At 37.9% G+C, this 18,187-nt stretch overlaps 1 protein-coding gene across 4 annotated transcripts in view; it reads right to left on the reverse strand.

Moving 5' to 3' along the window:
- Positions 1–18,187, reverse strand: part of ATP9B (ATPase phospholipid transporting 9B (putative)) — a 302,366-nt gene that overhangs the window by 210,573 nt on the left and 73,606 nt on the right. For 3 of the 4 annotated variants that reach the window (XM_003280182.4, XM_030810244.1, XM_030810246.1), the window contains one exon: positions 11,037–11,088. In XM_003280182.4, coding sequence (XP_003280230.2) covers positions 11,037–11,088 — 52 coding nt within the window. Of the gene's footprint in view, positions 1–11,036; positions 11,089–13,082; positions 13,142–18,187 lie in introns of all 4 variants that reach the window. The other variant, XM_030810245.1, reaches the window with a different exon arrangement.

Here is an 18,187-nt window from a genome sequence, read left to right on the forward strand (position 1 = left end):
GCATTAACAGAGTAGGCAGAGCCAGACAGTCAGAAGCTGAACACCAGCCCTGTAACTGACTACTCAATGCTCCCTTTCAAGTAAATTGACCTTGTTAGACCTCAGTTTTTTTTATCTGTTTAAGACTTACCCTGGAGTTATGTTGTAAAATTCAGGGAAAATACGTGAAAGCCTGTCATGAGTGTCATATACTGGGAACTCGTATCATGGTAGCTAGTTGTTTCTCAAATTTGGAGAAATCATTAAGTAGATTATGTAAGAACAGATCTTCACAAGGCTTAGTCCAGCCCACCCTTTCCACAGAACATTCTACAACTAAAATGTCCACGCAAATCCACATCCATAATACCCTCAATTTCCCCCTCTGAACCTCCTAAAAGTATTTCCGCATGCTACTGAGCATTCTTGTGGTCTCTTACTCTACACAAATATTAAATGTTTTTCTCTCCTAGCTGACGCATTTTCAACTAATTGTAGCTTCTAGCAACTCAGTGCCTAAATCTGCCCTATCTATGTAACCACCTCACCAATTTTATTCTATTTTATTTTATTTTTTGAGACGGAGTCTCGCTCTGTTGCCCAGCCTGGAGTGCAGTGGCACGATCTCGACTCACTGCAAGCTCCACCTCCCAGGTTCACACCATTCTCCTGCCTCAGCCTCCCGAGTAGCCGGGACTACAGGTGCCCACCACCATGCCCGGCTGATTTTTTTTTTTGTATTTTTAGTAGAGATGGGGTTTCACTGTGTTAGCCAGGATGGTCTCAATCTCCTGACCTCGTGATCCACCTGCCTCGGCCTCCCAAAGTGCTGGGATTACAGGCATGAGCCACCATGCCCGGCCACCAATTCTATTTTTAATCCTTTTAACTACCCTGTACTATGGGAATTATCATTGTTAAAATGGAGTCTGGGAAATACAGAGACATTAACCCACCTGTCTAAGGCACAAAAAGATCAAGAGCCATGAAAAGATTCTCCAGTTATCGGCGTTATCAATTAAAGTTATATCTGAGACGTCAACTGATTACATATACTTTAAAAAATATAGGGCTGGGCATAGTGACTCACTTCTGTAACCTCAACACTTTAGGAGGCCAAGACGTGAGAATGGCTTGGGCCCAGAAGTACAAGACCAGCTTGGGCAACATGAGAAAACCCCATCTCTACAAAAACTAAAAAATAAAAAATTAGTGGGGCATGGTAGCAAGCACCTGTAGTCCCAGCTACTCGGGAAACTGAGGTGGATCACTTGAGCCCAGGAGTTCGAGACTGCAGTGAGCTATGATTAAGCCACAGCACTCCAGTCTGGGACAGAGCAAGACCTTTTCTGTCTCTGTCTGTCTCTGTCTCCCCGTGTGTGTGTGTGTGTGTGTGTGTGTGTGTGTGTGTGTATAAAATAAAATATAAAAATATTAAAACAAGTATTCCTAAAGGTAAATAACTGAACAATTGAGGTTAATTTTAGGGATTTTAGAGACATATATTATACACGCATACACACACACACACACACACACATACATATATTTAAATAAACCATGTTATGGGTTATTTGTCAAAAGAATTATAAAAAAGTATATTGCACAAGCTCACTGGTTTCAACTAAGAAGCAGTACGAGAAAGTTTGCGGTGCATGTTATTTTAAAGTTACAGTTTTTTTCTAGATTGAATTTTCCCCTTTGTGTATGAGTGAATGCTCTGATATAAAATATAAAAGTAACATGAAATGGACTAGCTTCTAGACTCCGACACATCTGTGAGATGTCAGTGCCATGCACTCTGCTCTAGATTTTCTTTACATAAAGAAAAAACAAGTGACAATCTCTGGAGTCTCATAAATTTCCTGCATTCTGTGTTTCTAAAAGTGAAATAAGTATCTACATTTCTGTAAACTTATTAAACACTGAAAAAATAGCTGCCTTTGTTTAAAAAGACATGCCTCATGTTAAATCATATGCTATTTTTTAAACTTAGAGAAAAACAACATGTTATTACTTTTACTCAAATTAAGTACAGTTAAAAATACTAACCTTGCAATAACTGAGGTGGTTTAAAGAGAGAAAGAATGAACTCTAGCGAATCAGAAGTATGGCCAGCTTGACTTGTTTCACAAGAACTACATGTAATAATTTTTTAACAGAAAGCACTCACTACAACTGACGCCAGCTAAGGCTCAGCAAAAAATGTATTAAATTGGTCTGCTTATATCCTATTACAGACTGCTTATGAATACTTGATTTTATTTTATACAATCGACAAGAGTCAACAGGAAAGGATAGGCTTAATGACAATTAAATTAAGATCAACTCGTGTATGTGTCACATAGGAGGGTGCATCAAGTGTGCTGAAGAAACTGACGGGACACCGTTGGAACACGAGTCTGTCATATCGCATAATAAGTTACCCTGTAATATTAGTAGACCTCATACAGAGCCCACAAATCCAGTAGCTCTGAAAGAGATGGGCTAGGGTATACAGCCAACAAAAGAAAGATAGGCATTGACTTTGCATTTGTGATACCAGATCGTCCGCCATTAAACTTAATTTTTAAATCATTTATATGATTTAATGACTCTGCATGAAATTTTCAAGCTGGTAGCAAGATGAATAGCACTACAGAGACCATGTGGATGAGTACAGTGTCATTTAACCACCACCCCGTCCCACTAACAAGTGACAGCTGAGGTACTATAGTATGTCCCAAACACTTAAAATATAATGTCATCACTTAGGAGACAAGTGAAAAAGATATTGGCACTTATAAGAGATTGATGAAAAATAGTTCTAAAGCATTAATTTCTCTTAATACCACTAAAAGAATTGTGTGCACTCTGGAGATATTTGATCTGAATTAAGAAAGATGAAGCAATTGATTAATTGGAATTTAAGCCATCAGTCATCAGATCCATCAACAGCTTCATTTACATTCTAAACAATCAGCTCACAGCCCAACAGAATATTCTGTGTTAATACACAGTCAATATGATGCCATGAGCAACCCGCCATGCTGTACTGACAAGCACCCAGCTGCCAGTGTTCAAGCTGGGATATGCTGCATATATTAACACTTAGGATTTCTATCATATCTAAGATTTAAAATATTCTTATTATAATAAACAGTGTATTATCAGATTTTTTTCAAACTGAAACTAAAAAGCAATAAAATAGTATTAAAACTGTTAGATACAAAAATTCAGTACATTTGTAGTCTACTGAAAACCACTAGGCAATAAGATAACTTTAATTACTTAAAAATCACACAAACAATTTCTAAAGCTAAGAATTCTTGATTGAAAGCAACATTATAATACAAATTTTATATAGCTTGAAAGCTATTTGGTCTATTTGATAAGGAGAAGAAAAATAGTATGAAAAAACAATCTGACTTTTTTTTTTTTTTTTTTGAGACGGAGTCTCGCTCTGTCGCCCAGGCTGGAGTGCAGTGGTGCGAACTTGGCTCACTGCAAGGTCCGCTTCCCGGGTTCACGCCATTCTCCTGCCTCAGCCTCCTGAGTAGCTGGGACTACAGGCACCCGCCACCACGCCCAGCTACTTTTTTGTATTTTTAGTAGAGACGGCGTTTCACCATGTTAGCCAGGATGGTCTCGATCTCCTGACCTCGTGATCCACCCATCTCGGCCTCCCAAAGTGCTGGGATTACAGGCGTGAGCTACCGCGCACGGCCCTGACTTCTTAATATCTGCATTTGAGTAACTATTATTTTAACAATTTAAATTTGACAGAAAAAATAAAACTGAGGATGAAAATAGAAGCATAGGTTAAAAAAAACTACAGCAGGGTTCTAACTTGAACCCATCAATAATCTTCCAGGGATATGTAAACAATAAAAAATCCAGCATACGTATGCAGTGTATACATTTTTCTGAGGAAAGAGGTGATAATTCTTAAGATTCTCAAAGGGATCCACGACCTTCAAAATATTATCACTCCACTACAAAGAGTGATTCTCCCTACAACATGGAATGTAAGACAAAATTAGAGAGAAATGTTTTAAAACATCATCAATTTGAAAGTGTTATTTATCCAAGGTTAACACAATAGATTATCTCATTTGAGTAATATTCTAATATTCCATTTACGTTTTTCTGTCTTACTATGGCTTAAAAATGATTCAGTGAAACATTAAGAGGCTGAAGAAGAATTTCTAAAATTGCTATTAGTGGCCGGGCTCAGTGGTTTACACCTATAACCCCAGCACTTTGGGAGGCCAAGGCAGGTGTATCACTTGAGGTCAGGAGTGCAAGACCAGCCTGGCCAACGTGGTAAAACCCCATCTCTACTAAAAATACAAAAATCAGCTAGGCGTGGTGGCGTGCCTGGAGTCCCAGCTACTCAGGAGGCTGAGGCAGGAGAATCGCTGGAACCTGGGAGGCGGAGGTTGCAGTGAGCCGAGATCACGCCACTGCACTCCAGCCTGGGTCACAAAGCGAGACCTCCTCCAAAATGAGAAAAAACAAACAAAAAACCCCATAAAATTGCTAATAGTCATAGAATGTTAAACAAGGTATTTACATTCTCCAGCCCTCAGATTCCTCTTCTTAAAAGTGGACATTTCTAAACACCTTTCAGCTTTAAAGTGCTTGACTTTGTTCATAATTTATCTTCTAACACAATCTACATAATCTTTTCCACTTAATTACACAAAACTGTTTTCATATTTGGAATATATCTTCCATATATTTCCATCACAATTGTTAAAAGGGCAACTAATACAATAGCATCTCCCAAATTAAAGCATTTTGTTATTCATTACACTGGATACACATTTGTAAAACAGGACAAATAAATCATAAATAAGCAGGTGAAGTAAACAGGGATGGCAGTATAAAAACCTCTGAAAATATACTTTTGTGTAACTGCAATGAGAAGATTAGTGAAAATTGCCAAAAGCAACTGTTTCAGAACTCTAGAAAATAATCGGACTTGAAAGAATTCCAGGAGCATTTATTCAACAAAAACACTAAACCTAGCTAAGAGTGAGCTGTGTTAGTTAAAATCCCTGGGGCAATCACTAACAAAATAGTTTTTTAAGTACATTATAATAGAAATGATGGGGAATTAAAACACCACATTAGAAAATATTCAAAACAAAAGAAGACAGTAATGGAGCAACAAAGACACACAAAAATATCACAAGACACACAGAACACAAACAGCAGAATTGCAGATGTAAATTCTGCCTTATCAGTAATTACATTAAACAGAAATGGATTAAAGGCTCCAATCAACAGGCAGAGACCAATGGAAACTTTTGAGTGTGCCACCTACCTCCCATCAGTCTCTGGTGTATAATCAGATGATATAAAGCCATGAATGAAGTTACAGTTTCCCAGGAAGAACACGTACATCACAAACGTAGGTGTGCTTAAGACAGAATCCTGAGAAACACCATTTAAATTTCACAGAGAAAGGGGATGTAGGGTGAGGTCATGACGAAAAACATCTTATTCAAAAGGTTTGGCTGCAAAGCAAAGGACAGAGAAGGGATGGTAGCTAGATAGCTGTGTCGGGTCACTGGAGGTTGGGGGTGTTCTTTGGTGACCGGGTAGAGACATGTTTCAATGCCTACAGGAAGAAGGCAATGGAGCTGTAGTTGAAAGTGGCGGGGCTGAGGGGAGGGTTGATGGCTAAGAGTTAACGAACAGGTGGTAAAGGCAGACAGGATAAACACTGAGAAAGTTGGAATAAGCCGCCTTCAAGAACAGGCCTAGTCAACGGGAACACTGTGGGTTACACAGTGAACTCTACTGATTCACAGAGCTCCAGTCAGATGCTTGTGTGGCCTTCTCAGCTGGAACTCTACAGCCAGGTATGAGAGAAGAGACACTGGAGAGACTGATGTAGGGCTGTAAGGCTGATCAGGCAGGATAACAGGGCAAAGGGAGCTCATCTGGATGGGGAGAATAATAATTAGTAAGTGTACATACCTGCTAAGATTTTAAATGGATACATTTTGCTGGATGTGAATTTTCCTAAATAAAGCTGATTTTTTTAAACAAGCACAGATTGACAGAATGAATGAAAAATCATGATGTAATTACATGCTGTCTACAAGACACACACTTCATGTTCAAAGACAAATAGGTAGAAAGTATGACAACAGAAAAAAGGTGCAAAAAGTAACCAAAAGAGAGGTGCATGGCTGAAGACAGTTTATAATGATAAAAGGGTCAATCTGCCAAGCAAACATAAATATATTACATCTAACAGCAGAACTTCAAATACATTAATCAAAATCTGACAGAATAGAAGGAAAAACAGAGAAATAGTGACAAACTTCAGTACTCCACGTTCAATAATGGATAGGACAACTAGATAGAAGATGAACAAAAAAAGAAGATGTGAACAATGCTGCAGACCTAGAACAAAAATCTATGGAACATTCCACTCAACAGGAGCAGAATGTAGATTTTCCTCAAGTGCATACAGAATATTCTCAAGGATACCCAGTATGTTAGGACATTTTTCACAAATGTGAATAAACTTTGAAGGATAGAAATCATATAAAGTATGTTCTCCAACCACAATGGAATGAAATTAGAATCAATAACAGAAGGAAATTTAGAAAATGTATAAATATGAGGAAATTCATATTCATTAATAAACAATGAATCAGGCCAGAGAAGGTGGCTCACACCTGTAATCCCAGTGCTTTGGGAGGCTAAGGTGGGAGGATCACGTGAGGCCAGGAGGTTGGGACCAGCCTGGGTAACACAGCAACAGACACAGCCTGTCTCTACAACAAAATTTTAAAATTACCCAGGTGTGGTGCTGTGTGCCCGTATTGCTACCTGGGAGGCTGAGGCAAGAGAAGTGCTTGAGCCCAGGGGTTCAAAGTTACAGTGATCATCATAGTGAACTATGATCATGTCACTGCACTCCAGCCTGGGTAACAAACCAAGACCCTGTCTCTACAAAAAAAAATAAAAATAAGAACTAAAACTAAATAAGCAATGAATCAAAGAAGAAATCACAAGGGAAATTAGAAAATAATTTTGAGATATATGGCCAAACCTCATGAAATACAGCAAAAGCAGTAGATAGAAATTTGTAGTTATAAACACCTGTACTAAAAAAGACCCTCAAGTAAATAACTTTCCACCTTAAACTACAAAAAGAAGACTAAACTGAACAGAAAACAAGTGGAAGGAAGAAAACAATAAAAACAGAAACCAATAAATGAAATAAAGAACAGAAAAACAAGTGAGAAAAATCATTAAAACCAAAAGCTGGTTATTTTAAAAGATCAACAAGATTGACAAACCTTTAAGCTAGGGTGAGCAAGAAAAAAAGAGAAGAGTTCAATTACTAAAATCAGGAACAAAGGAGGGTACACTACACCAACATGACAGAAATAAAAAGGACTGCAAGGAAATCTAAAAACAACTGCATGGCCACAAATTAGATAACCTAGATAAAGTGGACAAATTATGAAAAAGACACAAACTACCAAAACTGACTCGGAAAGAAACAGATAATCTGAATAATCCTGTAACAAGTAAAGAAACTGAATTAGTAATTTTTTAAAAATCAGAGCAAAGTCCAGTCCCAGAGGGTTTCATGGGTGAATTCTATCAAACACTTAACAAAGAATTAATAATAATTCTTCACAAACTCTTCCAAAAAATAGAAGAACACTTCTTAACTCATTCCACAAAGGCCAGTGTATTACCCTGACAGCAAAACAAAAATAACACAAGAAAAAGCAGAAACAAAAACTATAAATCAATACATGTTTTTGTTTGTTTGTTTGTTTGTTTTTGAGACGGAGTTTCACTCTTGTCACCCAGGCTGGAGTGCATTAGCGCAATCTCGGCTCACTGCAACCTCTGCCTCCCAGGCTCAAGTGATTCTCCTGCCTCAGCATCCTGAGTAGCTAGAATTACAAGCTTGTGCCACCACAACTGGCTAATTTCTGTTTTATATATATATATATACGTATATATATATATATGTGTATATATATATATATGTGTATATATATATATATGTATATATATATATATACGTTATATATATATATATTTTTTATTTTTTTATTATATATATATATATTTTTTAGTAGAGACGGGGTTTTGCCATGTTGGCAAGGCTAGTCCCGAACTCCTGACCTCAAGTGATCTCCTCACCTAGCCTCCCAAAGTGCTGGGACTACAGGTGTGAGCCACCGCACCCAGTCCAATACATTGTTTAAAAATAGATGCAAAAAAAGCCTTAACAAAACAGTCGCAAATCAAACCCAGCAACACACGGAAAGACTACACGCCCATGATCAAGGGTTATGTATTCTGGCCTCCGTCTGTGGTTGAGGAGATGAGCCTTTCCGGGGACTGGAGGGCCTGCAGAGTTCTCCCACTCAGCAGTCTGTGCTGTGAAGCAATGCACTATGAGGTGAGTCATTCACATGTGACAAACTATGAAGACAGCCTACCCACTGGACTGTAAAAGCACCTAAATGGTCTTATTACACTACTGTTAAGAAGATCCGAATTGCTTGAAAAAAGAGCACATTATATTCCAATACTGGCAAATGATGGCTTCAAAATATAAGCATTAACACTTCAAAAGCAAATAATACCACTTGCAAAGAGAATTAGTAAGAAGGCTTCCAGAATGAAGAGCAATTAGGATGAGAAATCAGTTAAGGAAACACCAGCTATCATAAAAGATTAACCTTGCAAATGGAACTGCTTAACGATAGGAGTTTATATAGAGTCCATTTGGTAATGGAAGGGGAGGGGCTCTGTTCCATACATTCATTCAGGACACCAGGCTGATGGAAGCTTTGGCATCTTTAACAAGCAGTTTCCAAGACTGCCCTAGTCATGGCCATCTAACCAGCAAGGCGGAAGAGACGAGTGGGTGCCTGCAGGAGAGGTTAGGTGTAGGGCTAGATGTGGCATACAGACTTTTGGCTCTCCCTCTTTGGCCAGAGTTAAGTGACATGGGACCAGATAACTGGGCAGGAAAGGGAGTCTAGCTGTGTTTCCAAGAGGAAAGAGAAATGGGTTGGAAAAGTAGCCAGCCAGTCCCTGCCACAGTTGGGAAAATAAAAGCTCACATGAAACAACACATAACAAATGTATCAAGTGTACAGAAGTCACTTGATTATTGGGTAGAGCTGATCTCCTGTTAATGGCAGAATTCATCTCACAATGTAAGTAACCATGTAACTACAACTGGTAGAAAGAGAAAACATTTGGCTGGGCGCAGCGGCTCACGCCTGTAATCCCAGCACTTTGGGAGGCCGAGGCGGGCGGATCACGAGGCCAGGAGATCAAGACCATCCTGGCTAACATGGTGAAACCCCGTCTCCACTAAAAATACAAAAAGTTAGCCAGGCATGGTGGTGGGTGCCTGTAGTCCCAGCTACTCGGGAGGCTGAAGCAGGAGAATGGCGTGAACCCGGGAGGCGGGGCTTGCAGTGAGCGGAGATTGCGCCACTGCACTCCGGCCTGGGCGACAGAGCGAGACTCTGTCTCAAAACACAAAAAAAAAAAAAAAAAAAGAAAGAGAAAACATTTTTCTTCTTTGACAAAAATGTCCCTTCTAAAAGTATGTTGTTTATAAATAGAGAAAAAATCAACAACTCTGAAATCTAACAGTCCTTTCTACAGTTTTCACATTAGAAATAAGATATATGCTGAGTTTTTAATAAAAATAATAACATGCTTAGCTTCCTATAAAAACTACTGTTCATTTATAAATAATGTCAGGAATGTAGGGCAGAAAGAAACTCTGGATATTACTTGATATACCTCTCTCATTTCAGAGATGATGAAAACGTGTGCCCACTTGGCAAGGTCACATAACTAGAAACTGGCCAAAGTGATTCAAACTCAGGTTTCCCAATTTGCAACAATTTTTCTATTTGGCCACACTAGGCTTCTATCCAATTACCTCTTTTCCATCTTTGTATTTTTGAAAGCTTAGGTCATATAAATAGCATTTTTTCTGCAAAGTCTGCGTCAACTCAATAGTCAAAATTATCTGTTCCCACATAGCCCCAAACATTTCTGAGTACAGTACCTATACAATTAGGATTATTGCTGTCAATGTATGCACTGCCACCAAGACTATAAACTCTTTGAAAGTTGCTCCCTTTTGTACCTTAAGCAACAATTAGTGCCTGGTACATATTAATAAGTGGTAAATAAGTATTTGCTGAATTGCTGAATAAAATTGCAAATGCAAAATAGCCATCAAATTTTAAGTAACATCATCATTTAATTAGATGTCAGTATGAATCTGAATGAAAACACTCACTGGATGCATAGGTCCTGATAGGATTATTTTTCTTTTTTCTTTTTTTTTTTTTTTTTTTGAGACAGAGTCTCGCTCTGTCGCCCAGGCTGGAGTGCAGTGGCGCGATCTCGGCTCACTGCAAGCTCCGCCTCCCGGGTTCACGCCATTCTCCTGCCTCAGCCTCTCCAAGTAGCTGGGACTACAGGCGCCCGCCACCACGCCCGGCTAATTTTTTGTATTTTTAGTAGAGACAGGGTTTCACCGTGGTCTCGATCTCCTGACCTCGTGATCCGCCCGCCTCGGTCTCCCAAAGTGCTGGGATTACAAGCGTGAGCCACCACGCCCGGCCAGGATTATTTTTAAACAAATATATTTCACAGCAAACACCCTTTTAAATATTGACAATTAAATATAATTTAGATGTTACTAAATTCAATATACTATCATTCAAAGAAAATTTTTATAGGATAATTTTTACTTTTACCTTTTAAAGTGAAAATTAAACTACGAAAATACTAAATCATCAGCAATGTAACTGGAGTGTGTGTATTTTCTTTGTAAAGTAGCTTCATATGAAAATGTGGACTCTTTTTTCAGAGGTTTCATGTGTTTATATTCAAAGTAAAATACCATTTCTACAGAATATTCCTCATTGCTGCAGCATACTAAAAATGTTAAGGAAAACAGTTTTTGCTTGTATAGATATTTGTAAATTTGTTTTTGCAGTAATAATATACAGTTAGGTAAGTTTTTTTAAATGTAAAAATACCTGCTTTTTCTGAAGTCCTAAGGAACACCATGTCTGATGGAATTCTTTGATTCTGCAAAGAGCATTATAAAAGATTAATTATCCACATGCACGTTTACAAATTAACACAATTCCATTCCAGAGAAGAAATAGCTATGAAAACAACTAAGATAATATAATTAAAATTCTGCTGAAATAACTAACACAATTTGTATATAAAAAATTGATATTTTAATTCACATTTTAGTTGAAATGCTAAGATTTTTTTTCCCATGAGTGAGCCATATAATGATATATAGTAGTGACTTTAAAAATGCTTCATGTCCGGTGGCTCATGCCTGTAATTCCAGCACTTTGGGAGGCCGAGGCAGGCGGATCATGAGGTCATGAGATTGAGACCATTCTGGCTAACATGGTGAAACCTCGTCTCTACTAAAAAAAAAAAAAAAAATGCAAAAAATTAGCTGGGTGTGGTGGCGGGTGACTGTAGTCCCAGCTATAGGCTGAGGCAGGAGAATGGCATGAACCCGGGAGGCAGAGCTTGTAGTGAGTGGAGATGCACCACTGCACTCCAACCTGGGTGACAGAGCAAGATTCCATCTCAAAAAAAAAAAAAAAAAAAAAAAACTTCATGTCAGCCAGGCATGGTGGCTCACACCTGTAATGCCAGCACTTTGGAAGGCCAACATGGGAGGATCACTTGAGGACAGGAGTTTGAGACCAGACGGGACAACATGGCAAAACTCCACCTCTACAAAAAGTTTAAAAAGTAGCCGGTGTGGTGGCATGCCTGTGGTCTCAGCTACTAGGGAGGCTGAGGGCTGAGGATGACTTGAGCCAGGAAGGTCAAGGCAGCAGTGAGCCATGTTCATGCCACTGCACTTCAGCCTGGGCAGCAGAGCGAGACCCTGTCTCAAAAAAAAAAAAAAAAAAAAGCTTTATGTCTGAAAAAAACGTTAAATATTGCCGTTTCTGTGGCCTCCGTTAGTCTGTACATGTAACACAGCAGGTATTGCCTTATAAAAAATTATGTCCTCCCTATTAGACTAAATGGCCCTGGAAAGTGAGGACTGTGGTCCTCCAATGCCCACAAAACAGAGCACATCATACACAAAACACTTAATAGATGTCAAAGAATAAATCTATGACTGAACAAGCCAACAAGCAAAACCCCCACAGATTTGAGGAGATATTCTTTCATGACACAGAAAATCTCAAAGATATTGTATGGCATATAAAAACTTTTACAAGTCACTATTCATACATTTAATCATTATCACTAATAGTTTTATCAACTGGGAAAGCTGTATCAGTCTAAAGAAAAAATATATAATTGTACTAAGAATACGTCACATAATGTCATGAATTATGTATGATTTCTGAGACCTAAGCAAAGACTTATCTACCCATGGTAAATAAATGGATAATAAATGGTAAATAAATGGATTGTCAGTCAACAGGTAACACGTTAAAGCTGAAGGAAGCTATGTTATTAGATAGAGCTATTTCTTTCTAACACTAGGGAAAAAAAACTAATATTAGCATGAAACCAATAAAAGATGTGCAAGACCTCTACACGAAAAACTATAAAATACCGTTGAGAGAAATTAAATGTGAGGATTAACTGTACAACCTAATAAAACTAGATTAAACTGGAGTAGTTAAGAAAAGATGGGATTACACCAAGATAGACAATTACACCAATACAAAACTAGACGTCCAAAAATAGGTCCACATATATAGGGACACAATGAGAAAGATGAAACTGCCAATCAGTGAGGAAATAATTGTGTTTTCAATCAATAGCACTGAGAAAACCCAGTACCATCAGGGGATGATAGGAGACGACACCTGACCTCGACTTCAATGTAAACACAAAAATCTGTCTAGAATTATAGCTCTAAATGTGAAAGCCAAAACAATAAAATGCCTAAAAGAAAAAAAAATAGTTCTTTCCCCACTGAATTGTCATCATTCACCAATCATGACAAGAATATTTTCATGACTTTTTGAGAGGTAAGGATGCTTAATAAAGACCATCAACAAAAAGTGTCTTAAAAAACTAACCTTACATGAAAAGATAATAGCAGACTTCATTAAACTTAAGAATTTCTGTTCAACACAGCCTGCCAGGAAAGAAGAGGAAGATATCTGCAATGCACATATAACTAACAAACGACTCCAACCCAGAATACATAAAAGCCCACAAACTGATAAGAAAAGAAAGAATAACTCAGAAGAGAAATGCCAAGAGATTTTAGCAGGCTTGTCACATAAAAGACAGACACACACAAAATCATATGAAAAAGTACTGAATCTTATTAGACTTCAAAGAAATATGCATTAAAACCACTTCTAGTAATTTACACTCCCACCAACATGTAAAAGCGTTCCTATTTCTCCACATCCTCTCCAGCATCTATTGTTTCTTGACTTTTTAATGATTGTCACTCTAACTGGCGTGTGATGGTATCTCATTGTGGTTTTGATTTGCTTTTCTCTAATGACCAATGATGATGAGCTTTTTTTCATGTTTGTTGGCTGCATAAATGTCTTCTTTTGAGAAGTGTCTGTTCATATCCTTTGCCCACTTTTTGATGGGGTTGTTTTATTTCTTGTAAATTTGTTTAAGTTCTTTGTAGATTCTGGATATTGGCCCTCTGTCAGATGGACAGATTGCAAAAATTTTCTCCCATTCTGTAGGTTGCCTGCTCACTCTGGGTTTAGGGGAGGGATAGCATCAGAATACCTAATGTAGATGACGGGTTGATGGGTGCAGCAAACCACCATGGCACGTGTACACCTATGTAACAAACCTGCACGTTCTGCACATGTATCCCAGAACTTAATAAAAAAAAAAAAACATTTCTACATCCATATCAGAAATGCTAACTTTAAAAGGCTGAAAATGCACATGCTGGCAAATATGCCAAGGCACTGCTGATTGGAGTAGAATTTGGTACACCACTTTGCAAAACCACGTGCAGCGTCTACCACAGCGGAACTGCATAACCCAAAACACAGCAGCTCCACTCCTAGGCACACCTGCAACAGCAATGTGTGGAATGTGTGCACCAAGAAATATAGTCAAATATGACACAAAAGTATCCTTCATGATAGGCAAAACTTAGATGTAACCTAAAAACCCATCAACAGGAAAACAGATAAAAACCACACTATGTAACACCAAAATGGGTGGGTAACAACTACACACAACAACATGGATGTATCTCATAAAGAACATGGGGCCAAGAAAGCGCCCGCCCAAACACAGTCCCACCTTGGTAAATTTTCTAGGCACTCTTGCCGAAAATCAATTAACTAGAAATTTCAGTTTATTTCTGGATTCTCAATGTAATGCTAGTTCCTGTAAATGCTGATTACTGTAAATCTGTATTAAGTTTTGAAATAGTGAAGTGCAAGTATTCAAAGTTTGTCCATCTTTTTCAAAATTGTTTTGGCCATTCTGGGTCCCTTCAATGTCCATATGAATTTCAGAATCAGCCTGTCAATTTCTGCAAAGACATCAACTGGGATTTTGAGAGGGATAACACTGAATCTATAGGTCAATTTAGGGAACACCACCTTTTGAATAACATATATTTCTAACCATGGGCATGAGCTGTCTTTACATTTACTTTGGTCTCTTTAATACGTTTCAACAATGATCATGGCTCACTGCAGCCTTGAATTCCTGGGCCCAAGCAATCCTCCTGCCTAAGCCTCCCAGGTAGCTAGGACAGCAGGTGTGTGCCACTGCGCCTGGCTGATTCTTTAAATTTTGGTCTGTGTTGTCCAGGCTGGTCTCAAATTCCGAGTTTTATGTGATCCTCTCGCCTTGGCCTCCCAAAGTGCTGGGATTACAGGTATGAGTCATCATGCCCGGCCTTTAAAAGTATTTTTAAAAATTTCCTATTCAGACTCTTTATGTCCTTATTCTGTCTTATTTTTATGGAGTACTCATAAACAAACTAGATAATTTCAAATAATTATTGGACACTTTTTGTTTCTTTTTGCTTCCCCTCAAGACTAGGGGCACAAGAGCAAGGAGCCCTGTGCTCTCCTAACACCGCATGCCACGGTGTGAATGCACAGCTGCTTCTCTGACCAGTCACCCACCTGGGATATATGGACTTTCTGGAATTGAGCTACTGTGAATAATGTAGATACAGACATTCCTGCACAGGTTTTTTGTATCAACATAATTTAACATTTCTCTGTGATAAAGGTCCAGAAGTGCAACTGTTGGGTAGTATTATAGTTTTTTTTTTTTAAGAAACTATCCAGTGATTTTCTGGAATAACTGTTATTATTTGTATTTCCACAAGCAATATACAAGTGATCCGCTTCTTCACACTGTTTCCAACATTTGGTATTGTCACCATTTTTTCATTTTAGCTGTTCTGATAGATGCGTACTGATATTTCATTGTGTTTTAATTCGCATTTCCTGATGACTAATGATGTTGAATTCCTGTTCATGTGTTTTACTTTTTTTTTTTTTTAAGATAGAGTCTCACTCCGTCACCAGGCTGGAGTGCAGTGGCACAATCTCGGCTCACTGCAACCTCCGCCTCCCAGGTTCTAGCGATTCTCCTGCCTCAGCCTCCCAAGTAGCTGGGACTATAGGCGCACACCACCACACCCAACCAATTTTTGTATTTTCAGTAGAGATAGGGATTCACCATGTTGGTGAAGATGGTCTCGATCTCTTGACCTCGTGATCCGTCCCCTTCGGCCTCCCAAAGTGCTGGGATTACAGGTATGAGCCACCATGCCCGGCACATGTGTTTATTTTCTATCTGTAAATCTTTGTCAAAATGTCTCTTGAAATCTTTTGCTCATTTTCTAATTTCAGATTTTTTTTTTGTTTACTGTTAAAAAGTTTTAGGAGTTTTTATATATTCTAGATAGAAATCTTTGTCGAATATATGGTTTACAAATATTTTCTCCATCTGTAGCTTTTCATTGTATTCACATGGTTTTTCACAAGGCAAACATTTTTCATTTTAATGATATGCAATCTATCAATTTTTCCTTTTACACATTCTCCTTTTGGTGTCAAGTCTAAGAATTATTTTCCTATTTCTTATATATTTTTTTCTAAAAGTTTTGCAGTTTGACATTTTACATTAAGTCCATGATCTTTTTTTTTAACCTCGGGATGCCCAGCGCCATTTGAGAAGGCTAACTTTTCTCCACTTGTTTTCACACCTTTGTCTAATTCTGGTTTCTCTATAATGTTTTGTTAACCTTTGTTTCTATCCTTCTTCCACACTATGTTGACTAATGTAACTATGCAATATGCCTTAACATCAAGAAGGGTGATTCCTCCCACTTTATTTTCCTTGTTAAAGTTGGTTTAGCTATTCTACAACCTGTGCCTTTCCGAATTAGTTTTAGAACAAGATAATCTATGTCTTTAAAAATAAGAAGAAAAAAAACCCTGCTGAGATTTTGATAGGAATGGTATTAAATGTACAGAACAATTTTGGGAAAACTGGAATGTAGAATGCTCCAACCGAAAAAGAGATGGGTCTATTTACTTATGATTTCTTAGATTACTTTTATCAACACATTGTAAGTTTCAGCACAGATTTCATTTTCATAGCAATGACTGTAAGAGTACTGCATTTTTAATTTCTGTGCCCACATTTTCAGTTATTATATAAAAATGAGGTTCATATTTGTGCATCGATCTTATAACTTGACACCATGTTGAACTCACTAGTTCCAGGAGATTTTCTATAGATCCGCTGGGGTTTTCAACATATACATACATGTATCTACGTACATGTATACAGTTAGGTCATCTGCAAATTGAGACATTTCTTTTCTAATCCATCTTTTCTTGCCTTACAGACTAGAAGTGCCATTGAGTAAGAGTAGTAACAGCAAACATCCTTGTCCCCAGTCTCAGAAAGGAGGCATTCAGTCTTACGCCATTAAGTATGTTGGCTATAGGTTTTTTGTAAATTCTTTTTAAACAAGATATGGTTACTCCCCCTCTAATCCAACCTGCTCAGAGTTTTCATTATGAATGAGTGTTGGGTTAAGTCAAATGGTCTTCCTGCAACAACTGATCGTGTGAGTTTTCTTTATTCTGTTGATAGGGTAGATTACACTGCTTGATTTTAGAATGCTGAACCACATTTACATACCTGGAATAACCTGTACTGGGTTGTGATGTATTACTCTTCTTTATATACTGCTGATACCAATTGGGCTGTAGTTTTCTTTTATTGTACTGTCTTTTTTTCTGGTGTTGAGATAAAGATATTCCTGACCTCATAAAATGAGTTGGGTAGCGTATCATTCTCAATTATTTTCTGAAAACAACTGTGCAAAGTTGATGCTAAGTCTTCTGTAATGGTTTTAAGGAATTCTTCTGGACCTAGGTATTTCCTTCCTAGAGCTTTAAATTACTAATTCAGCTTCTTTACTGGCTACAGGACTACTGATATTGTCTATTTCATTTTGACTGAATTCTTATACTTTATGGTTTCAGAAGAATTTGTCCATTTCTTCTATTTATGGACATCAAGGTGTTTGTAGTATTTTGTAACTGTCTTTTTAATGGCTGCACGATCTATAGTGAAAGCCCCTATTTCATTACTAATACTGGTGATTTGTGACATCACTCTTTTTATTTTGGTCAGTCTTGCTTGCTAGAGGTCTATCGATTTTATTACCTTATTTAGAAGAACCAGCTTTTGTACTCATTGTTTTTCTATCTTGTCTTCCTATTTTCCATTTTCCTGACTTCTACTTGTATCTTTATTATTCCCTTCCTTCTGCTTGCCTTGGTTTAACTTTGCTGCCTTCTCCTAGTTTCTTGCAGTAGGGATTTAGATTACTGACCCAAGACCTCTGCTTGTTTCCCCATAGAGTTTCATGCTACAGAGTTCCTCCCAGCAGTGCCCTTACATGCATCCCACTTATTCCAGAATGCAGAATTTTCATTTTTACCCAGCTGTATGGTTTCCTTGTGACTATCTATCCTATAAATTAATTCAAAGTGTGCTGTTCACTTTCCATGTTTTAGAGTTTTCCTGTTGCCTCTGTTACTGATTTTTAACAATTCTATTACAGTGAGAGAACACATTCTGTGTGATTTCAATTCTTTCCAATTTATTGAGGTTTATGGTACAGAAAATGGCTTATCTTGGTGAA

Source organism: Nomascus leucogenys, chromosome 4, assembly GCF_006542625.1.
Source record: "Nomascus leucogenys isolate Asia chromosome 4, Asia_NLE_v1, whole genome shotgun sequence".
Lineage (NCBI taxonomy): Eukaryota > Metazoa > Chordata > Mammalia > Primates > Hylobatidae > Nomascus > Nomascus leucogenys.